General features: G+C 45.3%; 2 protein-coding genes across 3 annotated transcripts in view; both read left to right on the forward strand.

Annotated features, from left to right (window-relative positions):
* The first annotated feature begins 8 nt into the window (after positions 1 to 8).
* Positions 9 to 16,605, forward strand: Hdac3 (histone deacetylase 3). Its single transcript, XM_004854289.4, has 15 exons — positions 9 to 184; positions 291 to 373; positions 2,004 to 2,146; positions 7,405 to 7,486; positions 7,616 to 7,672; positions 7,790 to 7,845; positions 8,241 to 8,374; positions 8,987 to 9,067; positions 9,433 to 9,506; positions 9,654 to 9,718; positions 10,842 to 10,931; positions 11,053 to 11,111; positions 11,376 to 11,455; positions 11,761 to 11,918; positions 15,995 to 16,605. Exons 1-15 carry the CDS (start codon positions 130 to 132, stop codon positions 16,062 to 16,064), a joined length of 1,287 nt encoding a protein of 428 aa, XP_004854346.1. The 5' UTR covers positions 9 to 129; the 3' UTR covers positions 16,065 to 16,605.
* A 2,042-nt stretch (positions 16,606 to 18,647) lies between these two features.
* Diaph1 (diaphanous related formin 1) overlaps positions 18,648 to 19,712 on the forward strand; it is a 106,522-nt gene continuing 105,457 nt past the window's right edge. The window contains exon 1 of one of the 2 annotated variants that reach the window (XM_004854287.4): positions 18,648 to 18,907. In XM_004854287.4, coding sequence (XP_004854344.1) covers positions 18,791 to 18,907 — 117 coding nt within the window. In that variant the 5' untranslated portion in view covers positions 18,648 to 18,790. The remainder of the gene's footprint in view (positions 18,908 to 19,712) is intronic. The other variant, XM_004854288.4, reaches the window with a different exon arrangement.

Here is a 19,712-nt window from a genome sequence, read left to right on the forward strand (position 1 = left end):
GGCGTGGCCGGGAGGCGTGGCCTAAGCCTCCCCCGGAGGCAGACTGCGTGCTTGCGCAGCACGCACGACTGGGGGTGGGGCTGTCGGCCGGCGGGCGGCGGAGGCGTGGGGCCTTCTCCTGCTGGCACCATGGCCAAGACTGTGGCCTATTTCTACGACCCCGACGTGGGCAACTTCCACTACGGTGAGGGAACAGAGTTTTGCGCAAGGGATCGGGACGCAAAGGTTTTGAGGCAAGGGCTGCAACTCCAGGGGTGGGCACTGAGGAACTCTCATCTCCCCACCCCCAGGAGCTGGGCACCCTATGAAACCCCATCGACTGGCGTTGACCCATAGCCTCGTCCTGCACTATGGTCTCTATAAGAAGATGATCGTGAGTCCCTTCGCCTCTGCCGGGCTTTGGGGTTGGGAATGAGTTACCTAATTTTCCCTAGGGGGTAGGTGAGCTGGAATGAATACACCAAATGCAGCCCGTCCTTAGGGCGCGTCCCTAGGCGTGGGCAGCAAGGTGGAAGACACCAGAGTGCCCCCTACATGCAGAGTGTTGGAGGTGGTGTCCTCTGATTTAATGGGAGTTATGTTTTCACCTCTGGTCGCTACCCTTTGACCTTAGGCAGGCCCGCCCTTGGCCAACAGTTATGCTGGTGTGGGCCTGACTGAAGACAGAGATAGGTACCCCCTCTGCATTTAATTAAACTTATTTATGGCTGGGGATTTAGCACAGTGGTGCCGCCGCCTACCTTGAAAGCACAAGATCCTGAGTTCTATCCCCGTACCCCCCGCCCCCCCAAATTAAACTTATTATTTTATAATGCAGAAAGCCAAGGCCTCACACCTACTAGGCATACCTCTACCTCCGAGCTACACCCCTCTCCCTGCAATTTAGGGTGTAGACAATACTGGGGCCTCAGGGATAAGGGAGTTGGGGTACTGTATTTGATTATCATACAGTCAGACTATTGCCCACCCCTTTTCCTCTGTCACTTCTCTCTACCTTTGAGGAGCTAGAACTCCAGGGACAGCTCTGCAGCTTTGTGTGTAAATGTGTATGTGTGTGTGTAGAACAGATGTCCTGGGTATTCCCTTTACAATCTAGAATCTCTGCATAGTTCTGCTTAGTCACTACTCAGTCTTCCATCTCCCATATATGTCTGTTCCTTGCTTGGCATTTTTTTTTTATTTTTTATTTTTTTATTTTTGTACTGGGGATCAAACTCAGGTCCTTGCGCAGCAGGCAGCGAAACCACTGAGCTAAATCCCCGGCCCCTTGCTTGGCATTTATACCCATGAAATGGGATAATAACAGATCCAACCCTTATGTGCTGCCAGGGGAATGAGTCTACAGTATGAATGCACGCTTCCTGTGTGTGTGTGTTGAGGCACAGACAGACTGAGTCCCTTGTATGTCCAGGTCTGCTTTTTCTTGGAGAACAAAAGCTCTTTCTTCTTCCCCATTTTCAAAGAAGTGTGTGAAACCTCCCCAGTCCAAGGATGACAGATCTTTGGTTTAACACCTTCGGTTTCAATTAGAAGGATGTCATATGTCCCATGTATTTGACTACAAAATGAAGAGCCCAGAAGAGAGAGGGCAGTAACAGAGCCCAGGGGTTGACAGTAGGGGGAGAAACCGAAATAGGAAATCCAAGGAACAGGGTAGGTAGATTAGGGTTCAAAATTAAGAAGATAGGAGAGGATAGGATAGAGGTGGGGAGAAGTGGTCTTTAGGGGTCTGATCAAGATCACCTATGGAGGGCTGGGGATTTAGCTCAGTGGTTCTGCCGCCTGCTTCGAAAGCACAAGGTCCCAAGTTTGATCCCCAGTACAAAAAAAAAAAAAGATCACCTATGGAACCTCTCTTTATTGACCTTTGTCTCATAGAATAACAAGGACTGGGGGTGGGGAATTGTTGTGTGTGGTTTTCCAGGGCTGGGTTTAGTGGTGGTGGCACAGCCTTATGCTTAGGGCTGGCCCTGCCTTGGTTCATTTTGTGTCTTCATTCCAAGGTCTTCAAGCCATACCAGGCCTCCCAGCATGACATGTGCCGATTCCACTCTGAGGACTACATTGACTTCCTGCAGAGAGTCAGTCCCACAAATATGCAAGGCTTTACCAAGAGCCTTAATGCCTTCAACGTGGGGGATGACTGGTAAGGGAGGCCTGGGACTTTTGATTTCAAGCACTGTGATGCCAGGTTCTTCAGTGAGGTCTTGTGGTAGCCCACATGGGGGTGCCTACAAGCCAATGAGTTAGTTATATTTATTAGTCATTTGCTCTAGGCCAGGTCCTGTGCTAAATGTAGGGATGCAGTGATAAAGAACAATACAGTTTTCATGTCGTACCTGTGCCAAGGCCTCTTTCAGAGAGGTATGTGATGGACTATGAGAGTGTACACTTGGTAGAATTATGGCTCCTTGGTGGAGGCTTCCTAGAGAAAGTAATGAAGATTGAACTGAGATCTTAAAAAGGAGTAGGAAGTAATTAAGTGAAAGGTGGTTGCAGTGTGAGAGGAAGGATGTAGTGGGCAGCAGGAACAGCATGTGCTAAGCATCAGTGGTAGGCTAGAGATGACTCATTTGAGGAACAGAAAAAAGACCAAGTGTGGAATATGAAGAAGAGAGTCATCTGATTGGAGGCTAAAGAGATAGGTGGAGCCTATTTAAAAGTAAACAGCCCTGTTATTAATCAGGATTTCTGCTCCTAGAGTACAGTCAAGTCATTGAAGTGTCTTAAAAAGTAAGGGAGTGCTTTTGACATGACCAAGTTTACACTGTGCTTGTATTGCATGTGAAGGACTCACTCAATATTTGGTGCTATGGGGAAAGAAGTAGACAATAAAGATCAGCCATGATCCTTGCTTATACTCTAGTATAATATGTCCGTGAAAAATAATAATCATAACAGCTACCATATGCTCTATTTTATTTATTGAAACTTTTTATTAGGAAAACTTTCAAACATTTATGAAAGTAAAGTATATTGGTGGTCCCCTATACTGTGTCTATCACCTAGCTTTATCACACAGGCAAATGGCCAGTGTTACTTCATCTGTACCCCTCAGGTTAGATTATCATCCTGGATATTACATACTTTTATCCATAATTTTTGTTTTTTTGAGACAGTCTCACTGTGTAGTTCAGGCTGGCCTCAAGCTTGCAGTGATCTTCCTGCCTCAGCCTCCTGAGTACTGGGATTGCAGGCATGCACCACCATACCTGACCTTCCATAAATATTTTATTGTATATGTCTAAATAATACTCTTAAAAATATCAATATCAGCTGGGCATAGTGGTATATGCCTATAATCCCAACTTGGGAGGCTGAGGCAGGAGGCTCATCATGAGTTCAAGGCCAGCCTGGGCTACATGATAAGATCCTATCTCAAAAAACCACCCCCGGGGCCGGGGATTTAGCTCAGCGATTCTGGTACCTGCCTCGAAAGCGCAAGGTCCTGAGTTCAATCCCCAGTACTAAAAAAAACAAAAAACCACCCCCACAAAAAAAAGACACCTAAGAAGTTAACAGTAATTCCTCAATATAATCAAATATGCAAGCAGTTTTCAGATATTCCCAGTTGTCTTATATATATAAATGTATGAATATTTTTACAGTTTATTTAAATGTTTAAATCAGGATCGAAACAAAGTCTGCACACTTCAATTGTTTGATGTCTCTTAAGACTTTTTATCTGGCTTTCCCTTTGTGCCTTGCATTTATTTCTTGAAGAAACCAGCTTGTTGATCCTGTAGTTTCCTGAATGGCTCTCATTTATTCAGTGCTTACTACTAGGTATTATGCCGAGGGTTGCTAGTACAGTCACTTAATTCTCATACCAACCATGAGATGCAGTAGTCCCTTTCCTGATGTTACACATAAAGAAACAGGTTTAGGGTAATTTAGAACTTACCTTGAATCACAGAATTGGTCAGTGAAATTGGTAGGATTCAGAGGTAGAGCTCAAGTTTAAATTCATTTCCTTCATCTGTTTCCCTGAAAGATCCTACCAACAGAAGCAGCCAGGGCCCCAGGACAGAGGCCAACTGCTTAGGCTGACACTGGGTACCTTCCCAGCCTTATCCCCATACCTGAGCCACTAGGGATGCCTTCCTGGAATGCTCTCAGCTCTCCAACAACTTCTTCAAGACCTCAGCTTTCACGCCACCTGCCTAAACCTCTCTTGACCACACCAGCCCACAGAGCTCTGTCCTCGACACAGTGCTCTGCTCATTTGGTGTTAGTCATGAGCTGTCTTGGGAGGTTTCTTGGTTTTTTGTTATTGTTCCTGCTATTTCTGAATTCACTTTCTGGGTCTGGGAATCCAGAGTCAGCACTGAGGCCATAGCTGGAATCCTGAGGATGTTCTTTGCTGGCTTAGCAAAGACTACCCTGGGCATTTGTGCCATAGTGGTCCTGTCAACCTTAAACTACAGTCGTGTTTAAGATTAAGTAGTAGTAGTATCATTTGGCTCTGTAGTAAATGAATTTACTTTGTGTCTATCGTGTTTCAGAAGAGAATCAGGCATTTTCTTTCCTTTTAATTAATTTTGGTTTGTTTTTGAAGTAATCTAATATAAATAGTCAAATTGTACTTCAAGGCTCTTAATGAAAGATAAAAGCAATCTCAGACCTATTCTTCATGCCCATAAATCTTTCTCCCCAGTGGCAGCCATTTTGAACTCCTTTCTTCTGGTGCTTAAGATTTCAAAACAATAAAATTAATTTACTACTATTATTAATTTGTAATATTTAGGTAATACCTACCATGCATTAGATACTATTTTAAATGCTTTACAGCCATTTGCTTATTTAATCAAACAAATCCTATGAAGCAGGGTTTTTTTACACATGGGGACACTTAGGCATAGAAAAGTGAAACAGCTCACTCAATCTAATTAAGATAGTCTGGCTTCTGAATATGGGCTCATAATCATAATGCCCCATTATGTTATTTTTTAGTGCTTTTCCTTCATTTATCAATTTTAGCATCAACTGTTAAGGTGTTGGTATGGGATACAAGCATTTAGTCTTTTTTTGGTACCCAGGATTGAACTCGGGACCTTGCACTTGCGAGGTAGGTGGTGGCACCACTGAGCTAAATCCCCGGCCCACAAGCATTTAGTCTTTTCATACCATCACTGGCTACCTTCCTTCCCATCCTGCTTTCTTTCCCATCCTGGCTTCACAATGTACTTAGAGCACTTTTTTTGCCACTTTTTATTTTGAGACAGTGTCTTGCTGAATTTCCCAGATGCTGCTCAAACTTTCGATCATCCTGCCTCAGCCTCCCAAAGTGCTGAGATTACCAAACCCTGCAGTTATATCACAATTTTTAAATCAATCCATATTCTATGATTACATTATTACAAATGAAAAAAATTCATCTGCCATAGAGCCAGATACTACTATTTTTTTTTTGTACTGGGGATTGAACTCAGGATCTTGTGCTTGTGAGTCAGGCGGTAGAACCACTGAGCTAAATCCCTGGCCCCATAACCAAATACTACTACTTAATCTGTTTTCTTGTACAACTTTTGTTTTTCTTCGAGCTGATAATTGCATTATTTTTCATTTGCTTAATTTTCTAGGAGTCAAATATTCTTTCCAAAGGAAAACAGTTTCTTTTTTTTGGTACCGGATATTGAACTCGGGTCCTTGTGCTTGGGAAGCAGGCACCAGGACCACTGAGCTAAATCCCCGGCCCCAAATATTCTTTCCAAATCTTTTGAGAAACTATGAAACTCTTTACAATTCTTTTTTTTTTTTATAGTCAAATATGTTTTCTCAGAAACCTAAATTTTTTTGTTTTTTGGGGGATTTTTTTTGGTTTTTGTTTGGTGCTGGGGATCAAATGCAGGGTCTCACACATGCTAGGTATACACAGTTCCACTGAACTTAAAAAATTCAAGCTAGGGATTTTTTTTTTTTTTTTTTTTTTTTTGGTAACAGGGATCGAACTCGGGTCCTTGCGCTTGCGCAGCAGGTGGCAAAACCACTGAGCTAAATCCCTGGCCCAAGCTAGGGATTTTTTAAAGCATTTCCTTTTTTGAATTTATTTTTTATTATTTATTTATTTGTACCAGGGATCGAACTCAGGACCTTGCCCTTCAGAAGCTGGGGCAGCACCACTGAGCTAACTCCCCAGCTCCCATTGTTTTTTGGTACAGGGAATTGAACTCAGGACCTTGTGCTTTCAAAGAAGGTGGCGGAACCACTGAGCTAAATCCCTGGCCCTCCTGTTTTTTTAAAGTTGGGTTCATGAACAGTCTTTCACCTTTTTTTTTAGTATCACATGTCTGAGAGTTTGATGGATTGTATCAAGGTACAGAATATTTCCCTTACCACACAAAGGTCCTTCATATATTTTTAAAAAATTAATTAATAAAATATAATAATAATTTAATTAATTATTTCCTTCATATACTTTTGTAGTCAATACCATCTGTCCACCATAGCTCCAGGGAAGTACTGATCTGATGTCTGTCCTTATTTTTTGCCTTCCCTAAAATGTTGCACAAATGGAGTCATACAGTATGTAGCCTTTTATATCTGGTTTCAAGCCTCTCCTTTTTGTAAGGAATGAAGATGGTAATCATTATCGCTAACATACGGCTCATAGTGCTGCACAATGAGCTAAAGGCTCTCTATAGGTTATGTCATGACTGTACTTATATAGGAATGCAGTTCTTAGCCAGGCATGTTGATGCATGCCTGTAATTCCAGCACTCAGGAGCTGCGACAAGGACCGTAGAGAGTTTGAGGCCAGCCTGAACTACATAGCAAGGACAACCCCCCCAATGGAATTCTTCCTTTAAACTATGTGACTATAAAGAATAATATTGAGCATTATGTTAAAGTGTGGTACATGTAGAAGACTCTTAAGAAAAAGAGAAGCCCAGTGTGGTGGTGCATGCCTATAACCTCAGCATTCAGAAGGCTGAGGCAGGAGGATTGCTGCGAGTTCAAGGCTAGACTGTGCTACATAGTGAGTTCAAGGCCAGCCTGCACTACATAGTGAGACCCTGTCTCAAAAAAACATTAAAAAAAAATAGAGCTCATATTTTGTCTCAACCTAGTCCCTTTTTTCTTGTATAGTCAAGAACCTAAACGGTGTTTACTTCTCTCCCAGGTAGGGTACTAACTCCCTAACAAGAGTTAAATGCTTCTTTATTCCACATCCCATGCTTTGCACAGGGCTTGGTACATGGTTTGGTCCAAAATGTTTGTTTTGGTTCATAATGTTTGTTTTGGTCCAAAATGTTGACTATATTTGCACATAGCTCGAGTGTTTAGAAGTTGAGGGAAGGGAGGACTATTGGAAAATGGAGATTGGAGGGGTTTGGGTGGAGAAGGAAGTGTTGGAAGGAGCTGCACAGAGGCAAGAGTGTTCCAGTCTGCTATTTTTTTCAGCCCCGTGTTTCCCGGACTTTTTGAGTTCTGCTCCCGTTACACAGGTGCATCTCTACAAGGAGCAACCCAGCTAAACAACAAGGTGACATAACCCCAAGTCCTTTGCCGCTTTTCCTGTGGGTCTCTGGACACAAGGCCTTAAACCTGATGCTGGGCTCCCAGCTTTGGGGTGAGCAGGAGGAGGACTGTGATTGAGTGTTTTATCTTTCAGATCTGTGATATTGCCATTAACTGGGCTGGTGGCTTGCACCATGCCAAGAAGTTTGAGGTGAGTGAGGAGGTGATGGGGAAAACAGTGGCTACCCTAGGGTGGTGGTCACTGTGACAGCAGGGGAAAGACAGGTGGGTGGAGGGATTGTTCCTCAAAACCACTGTTTCACCATAGGCCTCTGGCTTCTGTTATGTCAATGACATTGTGATTGGTATCCTGGAGCTGCTCAAGTAAGTAATGCAGGAGCATATGAGGGTACTTAGGGGGCTCTTGACTGGGGAGATCCCTCAGACTTGGCTCTGGTGCTGACCTTGACCTCTTTCTTCTACCACTAACATCTCCCAAGAGCCTGATGCTTTTCTTAGGCTGCCTCTTCCTCCATTCTCCAGCACATTCCCTGCTGCCTGCTCATATTTCAGCCTTCTGTGCACATCTCTCTCCTGTCCCTGCTTCTAGCCTCCAGGTTGGAGCCCCAGGGTTCCCCTTAGGGAACTGGTAGTGTTTAGTTTCCAGTAACTTGGCCAGAAGATGACTCTTAAGTAATTCCACATCCCATGTTTGGGAGTAGTGGGCCAGGGAGGAGGGCTACCCTCTACCTCAGACCCTGGCTTTGCCCTCATTCTAGGTACCATCCACGGGTGCTCTACATTGATATCGACATCCACCATGGTGATGGGGTTCAGGAAGCCTTCTACCTCACTGACCGGGTCATGACAGTGTCCTTCCACAAATATGGAAACTACTTCTTTCCTGGCACAGGTATAGAAATGGGAATTATTGTCCCTTTCCCATCCCTTAGCTCTTTACTGTGATTGACTCCTTAACCTTCTAATCCTAACCCAGATGTGCCCTCCTCACACAAGCCTTTCCCTCCATTTGTAGGAATTACTTCTTTTTCTGTTATTCTGTCATCTCACTCTGTTTCTCTCAAAACTCTCTGCTTTTATATTTATTGTGGATTTTGTTTACTTTGGTTTGCTGTCTCCCTCCTCATCATGTCCACCCCAAAGAGTTTGTTGGGATTTCAATGTTGTATCCCCTATGCCTAGCACACAATTTGGCTCATGAGAATTGGTTGTGGAAGCCGAGCACAGTGGCACATGCCTGTAATCTCAGGAGCCTGAGGCAGGAGGATTGTGAGCTAGAGGACAGCCTGGACAACTTAGGGAAACCCCGTGTCAAAAAAATCACAAAAAATTAAATAGCAAAAAAGCTGGGATGTAGCTCAGTGGGAAGACTGATCAATCCCAAGTAATACACATACACATTTGCTTAGTGGCTCTTCTAGAGTCTGTGGCAGAGGTCCAGAGATGGGGTGTCTGGCTTGTGGGTGCTTCCCATGCATGGCTACCACCACCCTCTTTTCTATAGGTGACATGTACGAAGTTGGAGCAGAGAGTGGCCGATACTACTGTCTCAATGTCCCCTTGCGGGATGGGATTGATGATCAAAGTAGGTACTGACATCTTCTCCCTGCTCCTTCTGCCCCTTCTTTCTCTCTTTGCATTAACCTCTTCAGCCTGCTGTCATTTATTGTTGGGGCAGGTGTCCTTGTGGATGAATGGACTTCAGAGGGACCACAATCCCCTTGAAATTGTATGCAACATATCATGTGGATGTGCATTTTCTGGGAAGAGGGTCATTAGCTTTCATCAGTCACTCGTAGTCTGGGACCCCAGACTGCTCAGAACCAATGGTTTGGTTCTTTGGGTTGCCCCTTTCCAGGGCTACATGCTCTCTCAACCCCCCTTTCCCTTTTGTTCCCTGTCTCCCCATCCCCTTGGGGTGCCAGGTACCCATCTTTGGCCCTCTCCCAGGTTACAAGCACCTTTTCCAACCAGTCATCAACCAGGTGGTGGACTTTTACCAACCCACATGCATTGTGCTCCAGGTAATCCTGTCAGTACCTCCAGCTTGCCTGGGCTGAGGGAAGACAGCAGGGAAGAGGAGCTTCCTTAGGCTGGTGGGGGAAGGTGTCTGGAGGACATCTTCTGATCAGTTATGTCACTGCAGCTGTCTGATATTTTGGTTTTTTCAGTGTGGAGCTGACTCGCTGGGGTGTGATCGATTGGGCTGTTTCAACCTCAGCATTCGAGGACATGGGTGAGACTTTTCTCCTTTTCCCCTAGATTTTCAAGTGGCTTTGGGCCTCAGTAAATAAGAGTGGGGTTAGTTGGGGAATGGACCTCCTCTGTTATTGGGAATCAAAAGTAGCTACAAATTGTACATGAAGTAGAGTAACAGGGTTCCTTAGAAGATCAAAGTTTTTATTAAGCATTTATTATGTGCTAAGCATCGTATTAGGTAATGGGGGTGAAATGGGGAAGCACCTGTAGAGTTTATAATTTAGTGTAGAAAGCAGAAAAAAATAAGCAAGAGAAATAAGTACATTGTTATAAACCCTATGAAGGAAAAAATAGAAAGCTGAGACAACAGGGTAGCAGGATCTACTTTAGCTAGCATGATTTGGAAAGGGTTTTTTTAGGAGGTAACATGGGTGCTGAGATTTGGAGGCTAAGAAGGAGGGGGCCATGAGCCATAAGAGGATCAGAGAGAAGCAGTGAGAAGAGCCTGGGGGAGATTCTGAGGCAGAAAGAGCTGATGTAATGAAAGAAATGAGATAAAATTAGTAAGGCAGGAACCATGGAGCAAGCCATACGTACCTTAATGTGAAGGCCTAGAAATTGGCCACAGTAAGATTGTGTGGTGCATTCAGAGCCTGGTAAAGAGTTTGAACTATATTCTAAAGATGATGGGAACCTTTGAAGGTTTTTAAGCAGGGAAGTGACATGATTGAATGTGTTTTAAAGTGACTCTGACTGCTGAGTGGAGAAGGGTTTGAGTGGGAGTGAGGGTACAGGATTGGTAGCCCTTGGTGTTGTCTAGGCAGGAGGCATGAGGCCCAGACTAAGTGGAGAAAGTGGTGATGGAGAGAAGTGGGGAATCTGAGTTGCATTCTGAATGCTAGAACTGACACACTGCCTGGTGCATTAATGAAAGGAGTTGAATAACACGTAGGATGCCAGGGAGAGTGTTGAGCAGCACAGAAGCGATAGTGTGGTTTATTTTAAAAATTTCATTGAGACACAAAATAGTAAAGTGCACAAATGAATGTCACTGCCCAGATCAAGATATAGGACACTTGTAGTTCCCTTGTAACCCTTTTCAGGCAATACCTAGAGGTGTACACCTGGGATCCATCCATTCTTCTGGTTCCTTTTAACAGGGAATGCGTTGAATATGTCAAGAGCTTTAATATTCCTCTACTGGTTCTGGGTGGTGGTGGCTATACGGTTCGAAATGTTGCCCGCTGCTGGTGAGTGCCATTCCTGACCTTCTCCTCACTGTGCAGAGTGAGCTAGGGGCACCCTGAAATATGGCCAGTGGGCCCTTCAGCCCACTTAGTCCTCCCTCACCCTTCTGCTGGTTGGTTTCAGGACTTATGAGACATCATTGCTGGTGGAAGAGGCCATTAGTGAGGAGCTTCCCTATAGTGGTAAGGACCATTCTGTGACACCCGAACCATAGGAAAGCGGGTCTCACTTCCATTCTTGTTCCAGAATGACCTAGTTTGAAGGCAAACCAGGAATTTTGTACTCCTAGAGCTCTACAGATGAAATCCCCTATCTTACAGCGGAGAAAAGATTGGGCACTGCTTATGTAGGGGTTCTAGATGGGGAGAGATGAGCTCGGAAAGTCATGGGAGCTGCCTTTCTCAGTCTGAGCCCTACTTTTTGGCTAATTCCCTCTCTTCCCCAAGAATACTTCGAGTACTTTGCCCCGGACTTCACACTCCATCCAGACGTCAGCACCCGCATCGAGAATCAGAACTCACGTCAGGTCAGCAGCTCAGGGAAGCTGAACACAAGAATAGGGGAGCTTGAGAGAGGTCCAGGATATGGGTGGGAAGCAGGAGAAACAGAAGTTCTGCTCTGTCACTGTGACTGTTATTAGCTAGGAGGCAGCCCAGGTTAAAGCAGAGGCAGCATGGTTTGTGGGGAGGGATAGTTATCAAATGGGGGATGTGAGCTAGAAACACTGTGGAGATCAAAACGGGTGGGGATGGGTGGAAGACAGCTAGCAGGTGGATGCCCTGGGTATCATTACTAGGAGCCACTCACTGTCTGCTCCTCGTCTACAACCAGTATCTGGACCAGATCCGCCAGACAATCTTTGAAAACCTGAAGATGCTGAACCACGCACCTAGCGTTCAGATCCACGACGTGCCCGCAGACCTCCTGACCTATGACAGGACTGATGAGGCTGACGCAGAGGAGAGGGGTCCTGAGGAGAACTACAGCAGGTCTGGGGTAGCAACTTGAGAGTAGGGCCGTCCAGTGAGCTTGCTGAGAAGGGTTATGAGGGAGAAAGTCAGTTGGAAGGCACTAGCTTTCCTGTCCCTGACTTACCTCCTTTAGGCTGTTATAATTTCCCTCCCTTCATTTATTTATTTATTTATTTATTTATTTATTTTTACCATTTTTAATGAGAAAAGTAATAACATATTTACTGTAAAAATTGTAAGTAGCATCAAAATGTTAAGCTAGCTTTCATAATCCCAGACCCAGTCCACAGAAGTAAATGCTATATATAGTTTGCTTTGTATCTTTTCAAATAGACCCTGTTCTGTAGTTTACAAGTACACTTTTTTTTTTTTTTGATACGAAGATTGAACTCAGGACCTTGTGCTTGCAAGGCAGGTGGCAGAACCACTGAGCTAAGTCCCGGGCTTTACAAGTATACTTCTAATGCCGGATGTGGTGGCACATGCTAGTAATCCCAGCACTGGGGAGGCTGAGGCAGGAGAATCACTGTGATTGAGGCCAGCCTGGGCTACATAGTGAGTTCAAGGCCAGTCTGAACTTCATATTGAGACCCTGTCTCAAAAAACACACAAACTCCAAGCATGCTTCTCTATGCACATAAAAACATATCACTCATTTGCAGATTTATTGTTTGTGTGGTTTTTAATATTTGTTAATATAAGTATGAGCGTTATGTATTATCTATAATTTATATCTGTCTTAAGAAGATAGATGTATTTTTATCTCTATCTTTATACATGTATACACACTTATATCTGTTTCAGTGTTTTATTGGCTATAATATCCTTGTGTGTGGATATAGCATAATTTAACCAATTACCATTGATGTACATTTACATTATTTCCTTTTTTTTCTGCTATTACAGTAATAAGGAATGTGGCAATCAACCCCCTCACATACACATCATCACATGTTTGTTAAGAGTGGTTAGGTTCCTAGAATTGTTGCTGCTAGGTCAAAGGCTGTGTGGTAAAATTTTTTATATTTGCTGCCCACCTGCCTTCCAAAAAAGTCTGTAGAAGTTTACATTCTTGCCAGAATTTTACTCAGTTCCTCCAGGTCTTAAACTAGACAGGTCACTGCCCACATATTGCTCTCTAAGGCTCTTGGATTTCTTTGTTCTGTTCATTTTTTCAGGTTTGAAAATTGTATTGTGGTTATGTTTTTTCAGAAAAAAGTCTATCTGTCTGAGACACCTACTGAAATATTTATAGAGGAACTCAATTAGAGGAAAAACTAGGATAGATTTTTTTTTTTTTTTTGGTACCGGGGATCGAACTCCAGTCCTTGCGCTTGCTCATCAGGTGGCGAAACCACTGAGCTAAATCCTCAGCCCTACAACAATTTTTTTTTTTTTTTGTACCGGGGATCAAACTCTGGTCCTTGCGCTTGCACAGCAGGTGCCGAAACCACTGAGCTAAATCCCTGGCATAGGATACATTTTAAAAAAAATCCTCAAACAAGCTTTTCTGAAAAATGAAGGGAATAGAGAACAGAACCCAGAAGTGCAGAAACAGATGCACTTTGTGGACTAGGTCTCCTTCTGTGGTTGAGTGCTGAGCCCAGCTGGACACATGCAGGGCACCCAGGCCCACCCCACTGCATGGGTAGAGGTTGGAGTTGGGCTGCTTTACCATCTGAGGGGTCTCTCAGTCCCTTTCAGAAAGTGCTTCTGGCCCCCATATGGATAAGGCCTTGCATGAGTCCCTCCATATCTCTCCTCGGACCTGGACTCTGCTGTTCTGACCCTTGAGACCTCTCCAGCTGTCCTCCTCCATGAATGTCCCCTTACGCCTTTCTGGGTGAGGAACAATGTAAATGTCTGGCCTCAAGGACTCCTGTTTGAACCCTCATCTCCTCAGCTTCTCTGAGTCTCTATAATTGGACTTCTGGCCAGGCATGGTGGCTCACACCTATAATCCCAGCACTCAGAAGGCTGAGGCAGGAGAATTTCCAGGAGTTAGAGGCCAACCTGGGCTAAATAGTTAAAGGTCAACCCAAACTACATAGTGAGAGAGCCCCTGTATCCAAAAAAACCCCCAAAACAAAAAGGCTTGACTTCTGGCAATTGATTAACAGCTGATTTGGTTCAGCAAAATCTGTTTTTTTTTTGGTACCGGGGATTGAACTCAGGACCTTGTGCTTTCAAGGCAGGCATCGGAACCACTGAGCTAAATCCCCGGGCCGCAAAATCTGTTTTTTACGTTTTTCTTTCGGTCAAAGTTTGCCGTTTTCATGTATAGTTCCGGGTTGACTTCTGGGCCAGGTCTTTGCATTATACCACACCCTTTCAACAGCTAGCAGAAGCCTCAGGCCTCTTCCTGTTCCCAAGGCTTACCTTAGGGCAGACCAATCAGACCAGCCACCCACGGAGTTCCTCTTCTTCTTTGATGCCTACATCTCTGGGTTGCATATGACTTGCAGGGTACTAATGAGAAGAGTTACCATTTCTGTGGGATTGCTGAGCACTAGACTCCATACTAAGTGCTTTATATTACAATATACATATCAGGTCTTCATTCTGTTGCCATCAGACAATGCAAAGAGGTGGCTCTCATTCTCAAGTTATCAGAGGAAGAATCTGGTGCTCATGCAGGTTAAGTAAATTTCCTAGGGCCATACTGCTAGCTAGTTAAATAATCAGAGCTGAGATATAGACCTGAGTGTCTGACTTCATACCCTTAACCTCTTGCCTGTGGAGGTTAACTGACACATGGCTCACCAAGTACATAGGGCCTTACATGGCTTAGTTCCTCAACTTGATGACTTTAGTCTTTAGACTTTCTCTCTTTTTTTTTTTTGGTACTGGGGATCAAATCTTTAGACTTTCATAAGTCTCTCTCCAAGAGAATAGTTTTTCAAAAAGAAGGAAACTAATATTTAATATTTACTGGTTCCTGTGCTGCTTTCACACCAGGTTTATAATATGTCAATCCTCTGCTTAAAACCTTCCTTACCCTTGCACTTAGAAGAAAACCCAAGTGGGGCCTGGGATGTAGATTAGTGGTGTGGTGCCTGCCTGGCAAGCACAAGGTCCTGAGTTTGATCACTGGTATGGAAAAAAAACATATATAGAAGAAAACCCAAGTTTCTGATTGAAACTTAAAAAGTCCTGTGTAAGAGGCCAGGGATTTGGCTCAGTGGCGCCATGCCTGTGTCTTAAGCACAAGGTCCTGAGTTTGATCCCTGGTATTAAAAAAAAAAGGGAGGGGGATTTCAGAATCTGTATACTCCCCTGTCTCTTAAAAAGTCCCATGTGCTAAAGTAAGAAAAAAAAAATGTCCTATGTGCTGATCCTTACCTGATCCTGATTTGTTCTTGATCTTATCTGGTGGGTTTTTTTTCTTGTTGTTTGTTTTTTTGAGAAGGGTCTCACTATATAGTTCAGACTGGTCTTGAACTCACTACATAGCCCAGGCTGTCCTCAAACTCATGGTGATTCTCCTGCTTCAGCCTCCTGAATGCTGGGACTACAGGCATGGGGCACCACAGTTATCTGTAACTACTCCCCCTGCACATGTTCCCAGCCATCTTGGCCTGCTTGTCTTACTAGAATACCTCCGTTTCCTTCTACATTATGAGACTTGGAACAGTCTTCCTGAGGTCATTGCCTGGCCAGCTTCTTCTCAGACCTCAAGTCTTTTGTTCTTAGAACAACCTTCCCTAATAACCCTATTCTTCCCATCACTCTCAGTCATATCACTTTATTTCATTTTATTCATAACAGTCTTCACCATCTGGAGTTTTTGTATTTATTTACTTGGTTATGTTTGGTCTCATTTGTTAGGTAAGCTCTTTGAGGATAGACAAACATTATCTGGTTGATTCTCTACTGTATTGCTAAGGCTTATAATGGTGTCTGGCACAGAATGGTCTCTAAATGTTTATTAAATATACAAAGGGCTGGATGTCTTGCAATCAGTCTCCACCAACAGGAAGAGAGAAATGGCTCCCTGACAGAGAAAGCCTGAGAAATGGCTCTGGAGAGGGTGCTGGGAGAACATTGGAACTTGTGGAGAGTGTGGTCCTGATCTCTGTCCCCTTGCTTTCCAGGCCAGAGGCACCCAATGAATTCTACGATGGAGACCATGACAATGACAAGGAAAGCGATGTGGAGATTTAGGAGCTGGTTGGGATGCTATGTCCCAAGGGATTCCTTTTCACCTGTTGGTTGGGTGGAAGGGAAAAAGTGTGGCTCTCCCAATCGTACGCTGGTCACTCTTCAGGACTTTTACTAACTCTGGGGAAAGATTTGGAGACCACATACGGTTCTAGAACCATCTGCCCCCTTTTCCTTCTGTCCCACAACCTGATGATTATGCTATTAGGGAGGAGATGGGGCCTAGAGGCCAGTCCCCAGCCCTTGCAGCTCCTTGTTTCCCTCCTTCCAACCCAGAGTCTTAGAGACAAAGGGGTAGACAGGACTGAGGTTGACTCTGGTGTCCTCTTCTCCTGGGTTCTCCTATTGCCGGTCTAGGGCCAGTGAAGAGTGAGGGTTTGGTTGGGGAGAGGCTCTAGCTCCCTAACACCTTAACCCTAGATGATGAAAGGTGCAGTTTTGAGTAGCAGAAGGATGTGAAAATGTCCTGTTCTAATTTTTGGCTTTGTGTCCATTTTACCACTGTTTTTATCCAATAAACCAAGGTGGTATTTTTTGTACCTTTCTGGGAATATTAATTCTTTTTTTTTTGGTACTGGGGATCGAACTCAGGACCTTGTGCTTGTGAGGCAGGCAACGGCACCACTGAGCTAAATCCCCGACCCCGGGAATATTAATTCTTGCTAGCTATGTAGGTATGAAGGGAGAGGGGCTAGGGATGATAATGCATAAAATTAAAATCACAGTTAACATTCAGCACCTTCTGATCAGCACTGTATATGTATTCTGTGTGGAAGGCAGCTATGCTCACTACTACACTGCCAATGCCACGTGGCCAGGACTTATATGGAATATTTCACTCATGTATAGGGAGTTAATAGAGCATTCTGGTTAAAGTAGATGAACCTGGGCAGATTACTAGCTTCAGAGGGTGTAGAAGAAAACTTCAGGTTTTTGAGCATGGTATTGGTATGATGATGCTAGCAAGTGAAGAAACACTGAGATGATAAAACATGGTAAGTGCTTAGTATAGTGCCAGATGTAGAAGCTGCTCATTAATTGTCCGAAAACCAGTGGGGGATACTGTAGTCCCTGCAAACATGGACGCTTCTCTGGAGGAGTGTACATCAGTACAGAGTGTGACAGATGTCAATAGTGGTACAAGAAAGAGTAGTAATAGATGGGTCCCTTCCTCCCTCCTTTCAGTCTGTTTCTCAACGCTCTTGTTTAAGAATGTAAATAACTTTTGAACTGTTTTGGACAAACTAAGTTTCAAGTATGGGCCAGACAGCTCTATGCAAGTTTCCATCAGGCAGTTGGAAGGTCTGGAGCACAAGAGAGATGAAGGTCAGGATTAGGAGCCAGCCAGTTTAGCAGTCCCTGGTATTAACAAGCCCTGCACTAAGCACTAGGGGCCCCGGTGGGTAAGTCACTGACTCGTCTCTCCAGGAATGTACACTTGAAATCTTTCTCCAGTTGTGGTCAGGATTATTGTCTATACTGGGAAAACTGCCTCTGTGCCACTGCTTTTCACAGAGGGTACATATGTAGCCAGGAGAATGGATGAAACTGCTGAGGCAGCTGATCATAGTCTTGGAGAACCCCATTCTTTTCAGGCATGTTTGGTTTATGACATTGGGGGAATCTTGGTTAAACACAGTGCTTGGTAGACTAATCTGAGTTTAAGTTTTGTACAAATTGTGTATCCTTGGGCTAATCTCTTTCCTTAAAGTCCAAATTTTTAAAAAAATTTTTTAGTTTGGAGAAATTTATTAAAATTGATGACATGTTTAATCTTCAATAAGCATCCATCCAGCTACCTGAAATAAAAGACACTGCTTTAGACCTATTTCCAGATTAACTCATACAGTACTTGGGGAATACAGATCCAGATTTCTTATCTATAAAATGGTGAGACTGTGGAAGCTATCACATAGGGTTGTGGGGTTTCAGTGAGAACAGACATATACAGTGGTCATATAGTGCCTGGTCTAGGCACCTGGTAACTATTGCTACTGCTTTGGCTGATGGCAATAAGTTTGTCCATATTCGAAATGGAGGCACCTGGCGATTCAGAACTGGGCAGCTGGTCTAGTTTGGAGCCTAGCGCATCAACTGGATCAAGCTCTGTTCTTGGCACATACCTTTGAAAATTACGTGGTATCTGTTCACTTACATTTTTTAAAAATGTGCTCATTTCAAAGATATTGCAGACATTAAAAACTGAGTTATCCCAGAACATTCAGCACTAATTTTCTGCCAGAATAACAGTTTCTCTAATGCAGTTTTTGTTTTAAATCGTCATACCCTGGTCGGGTTTGAGATGGTCTAGGCTTTACAGCCACGTGGGTGCTGCGTGGGAGCCAAGAGGCCTGAGCTGCTCCAACCGCCAGGGGGCGGTGCTCCCCGTGTGGCCCGGAGAGCTGCACCGCCCACTCGCCATCCCCCCACGTGGGTCCGAATGGTTAGGTCCGTTGGGCAGGTAGCGCGCTTCCGCGGCTTCCCTCCACTCCCTCCCTTACCCCCCATTGGTAGGGGCTCCGGGTCCGGGCGGAAGTGGGGCAGGCGGGCGGGAGCGAGGCGTCGCCGTTGTATATTCATGAGGCGCGCGCAGCTCGGCATGCTAATGAGGCGGGGCGCGGCGGCCGGCTGAAGCGCTGCTGGGCGGTGGCGGCTGGCGCGGAGCGGCCGGGCGGGAGCAGTGTAGGAGCGCTGTACGCGCGGGGTCACTGGCCGGCGCGAACCGGGACATGGAGCCCTCCGGTGGGAGCCAGGGGCCCGGCCGCGGGACCCGGGACAAGAAGAAGGGCCGGAGCCCGGATGAGCTGCCTGCGACGGGCGGCGACGGCGGCAAATCCAAGAAATTTGTGAGTGTCCCTCCCACCCCGCTCCCTCGGCGCGGCCCGATAGCCACGCTCTGGGCTCCGGAGACCCTCGCCGGCGGTCCCGGGGACGCCCGCCCGGGGTTCTAGGGAGCCGTCCCCGCGCCTCCCCGCTTGGTTTCGCTGTGTCCTTGGCTCCGCAGCCTGACATCCTCCCTCTCCGGACCTCGGGAAGCCCCAAGTCCCACCTGGCTATGCCCCGGCACCCTCGCGGCGTCCCTCTCACCCCAGCCCACAGGCTCAGTCCTGCCGCCCCCAGGGCCCCGCCGCCTCTCAGCCACACTTCCTTTCTTCTGCCTCTAGTACCCAAACACGTCTTCTCTTTTTGGTCCCCTGTGCTCTTCTGTATCCATTTTCTCTTCATATCTTTACCCCATTTTTGATATTCTCTTATTTTCTTCTCCTAAGGTTACTTCCTCATGATTGAGCTCTTTCACCTGCTTGCTAACTTTCCTCCTGGCCCGTCCCCGTCCCCCTCCCGGCCCTCCGCCCGGTGTCACCTGATAATCCTTCCCCTCAGGAATGTTACCTGACTTGAGCCCTGCCTCCTCTCCTCCCTTGGACGTTTGTCCTTGTGATTACGTAGAGGGGTTCCTGCCCCGGTCCGGATTGGTTTCCTACTATTTATCCAGAGAATCTATGTCTTTGCCCTGTTGCTTGTCACTTTTCAGGAGATTAGAACTTCTCTCATAATTATGCCCTTCTTGACCCAGGATGGTGATAAACCTCCCCATGGGGAGGAAGTTAGACTTCAAGTCGCAGCAGTGTATGAGTAATTGAACTGCTTTTC

The sequence above is a fragment of the Heterocephalus glaber genome, unplaced genomic scaffold, assembly GCF_053883595.1.
Source record: "Heterocephalus glaber isolate CG9 unplaced genomic scaffold, H.glaber_assembly_v1.0 deba00001463, whole genome shotgun sequence".
NCBI lineage: Eukaryota > Metazoa > Chordata > Mammalia > Rodentia > Bathyergidae > Heterocephalus > Heterocephalus glaber.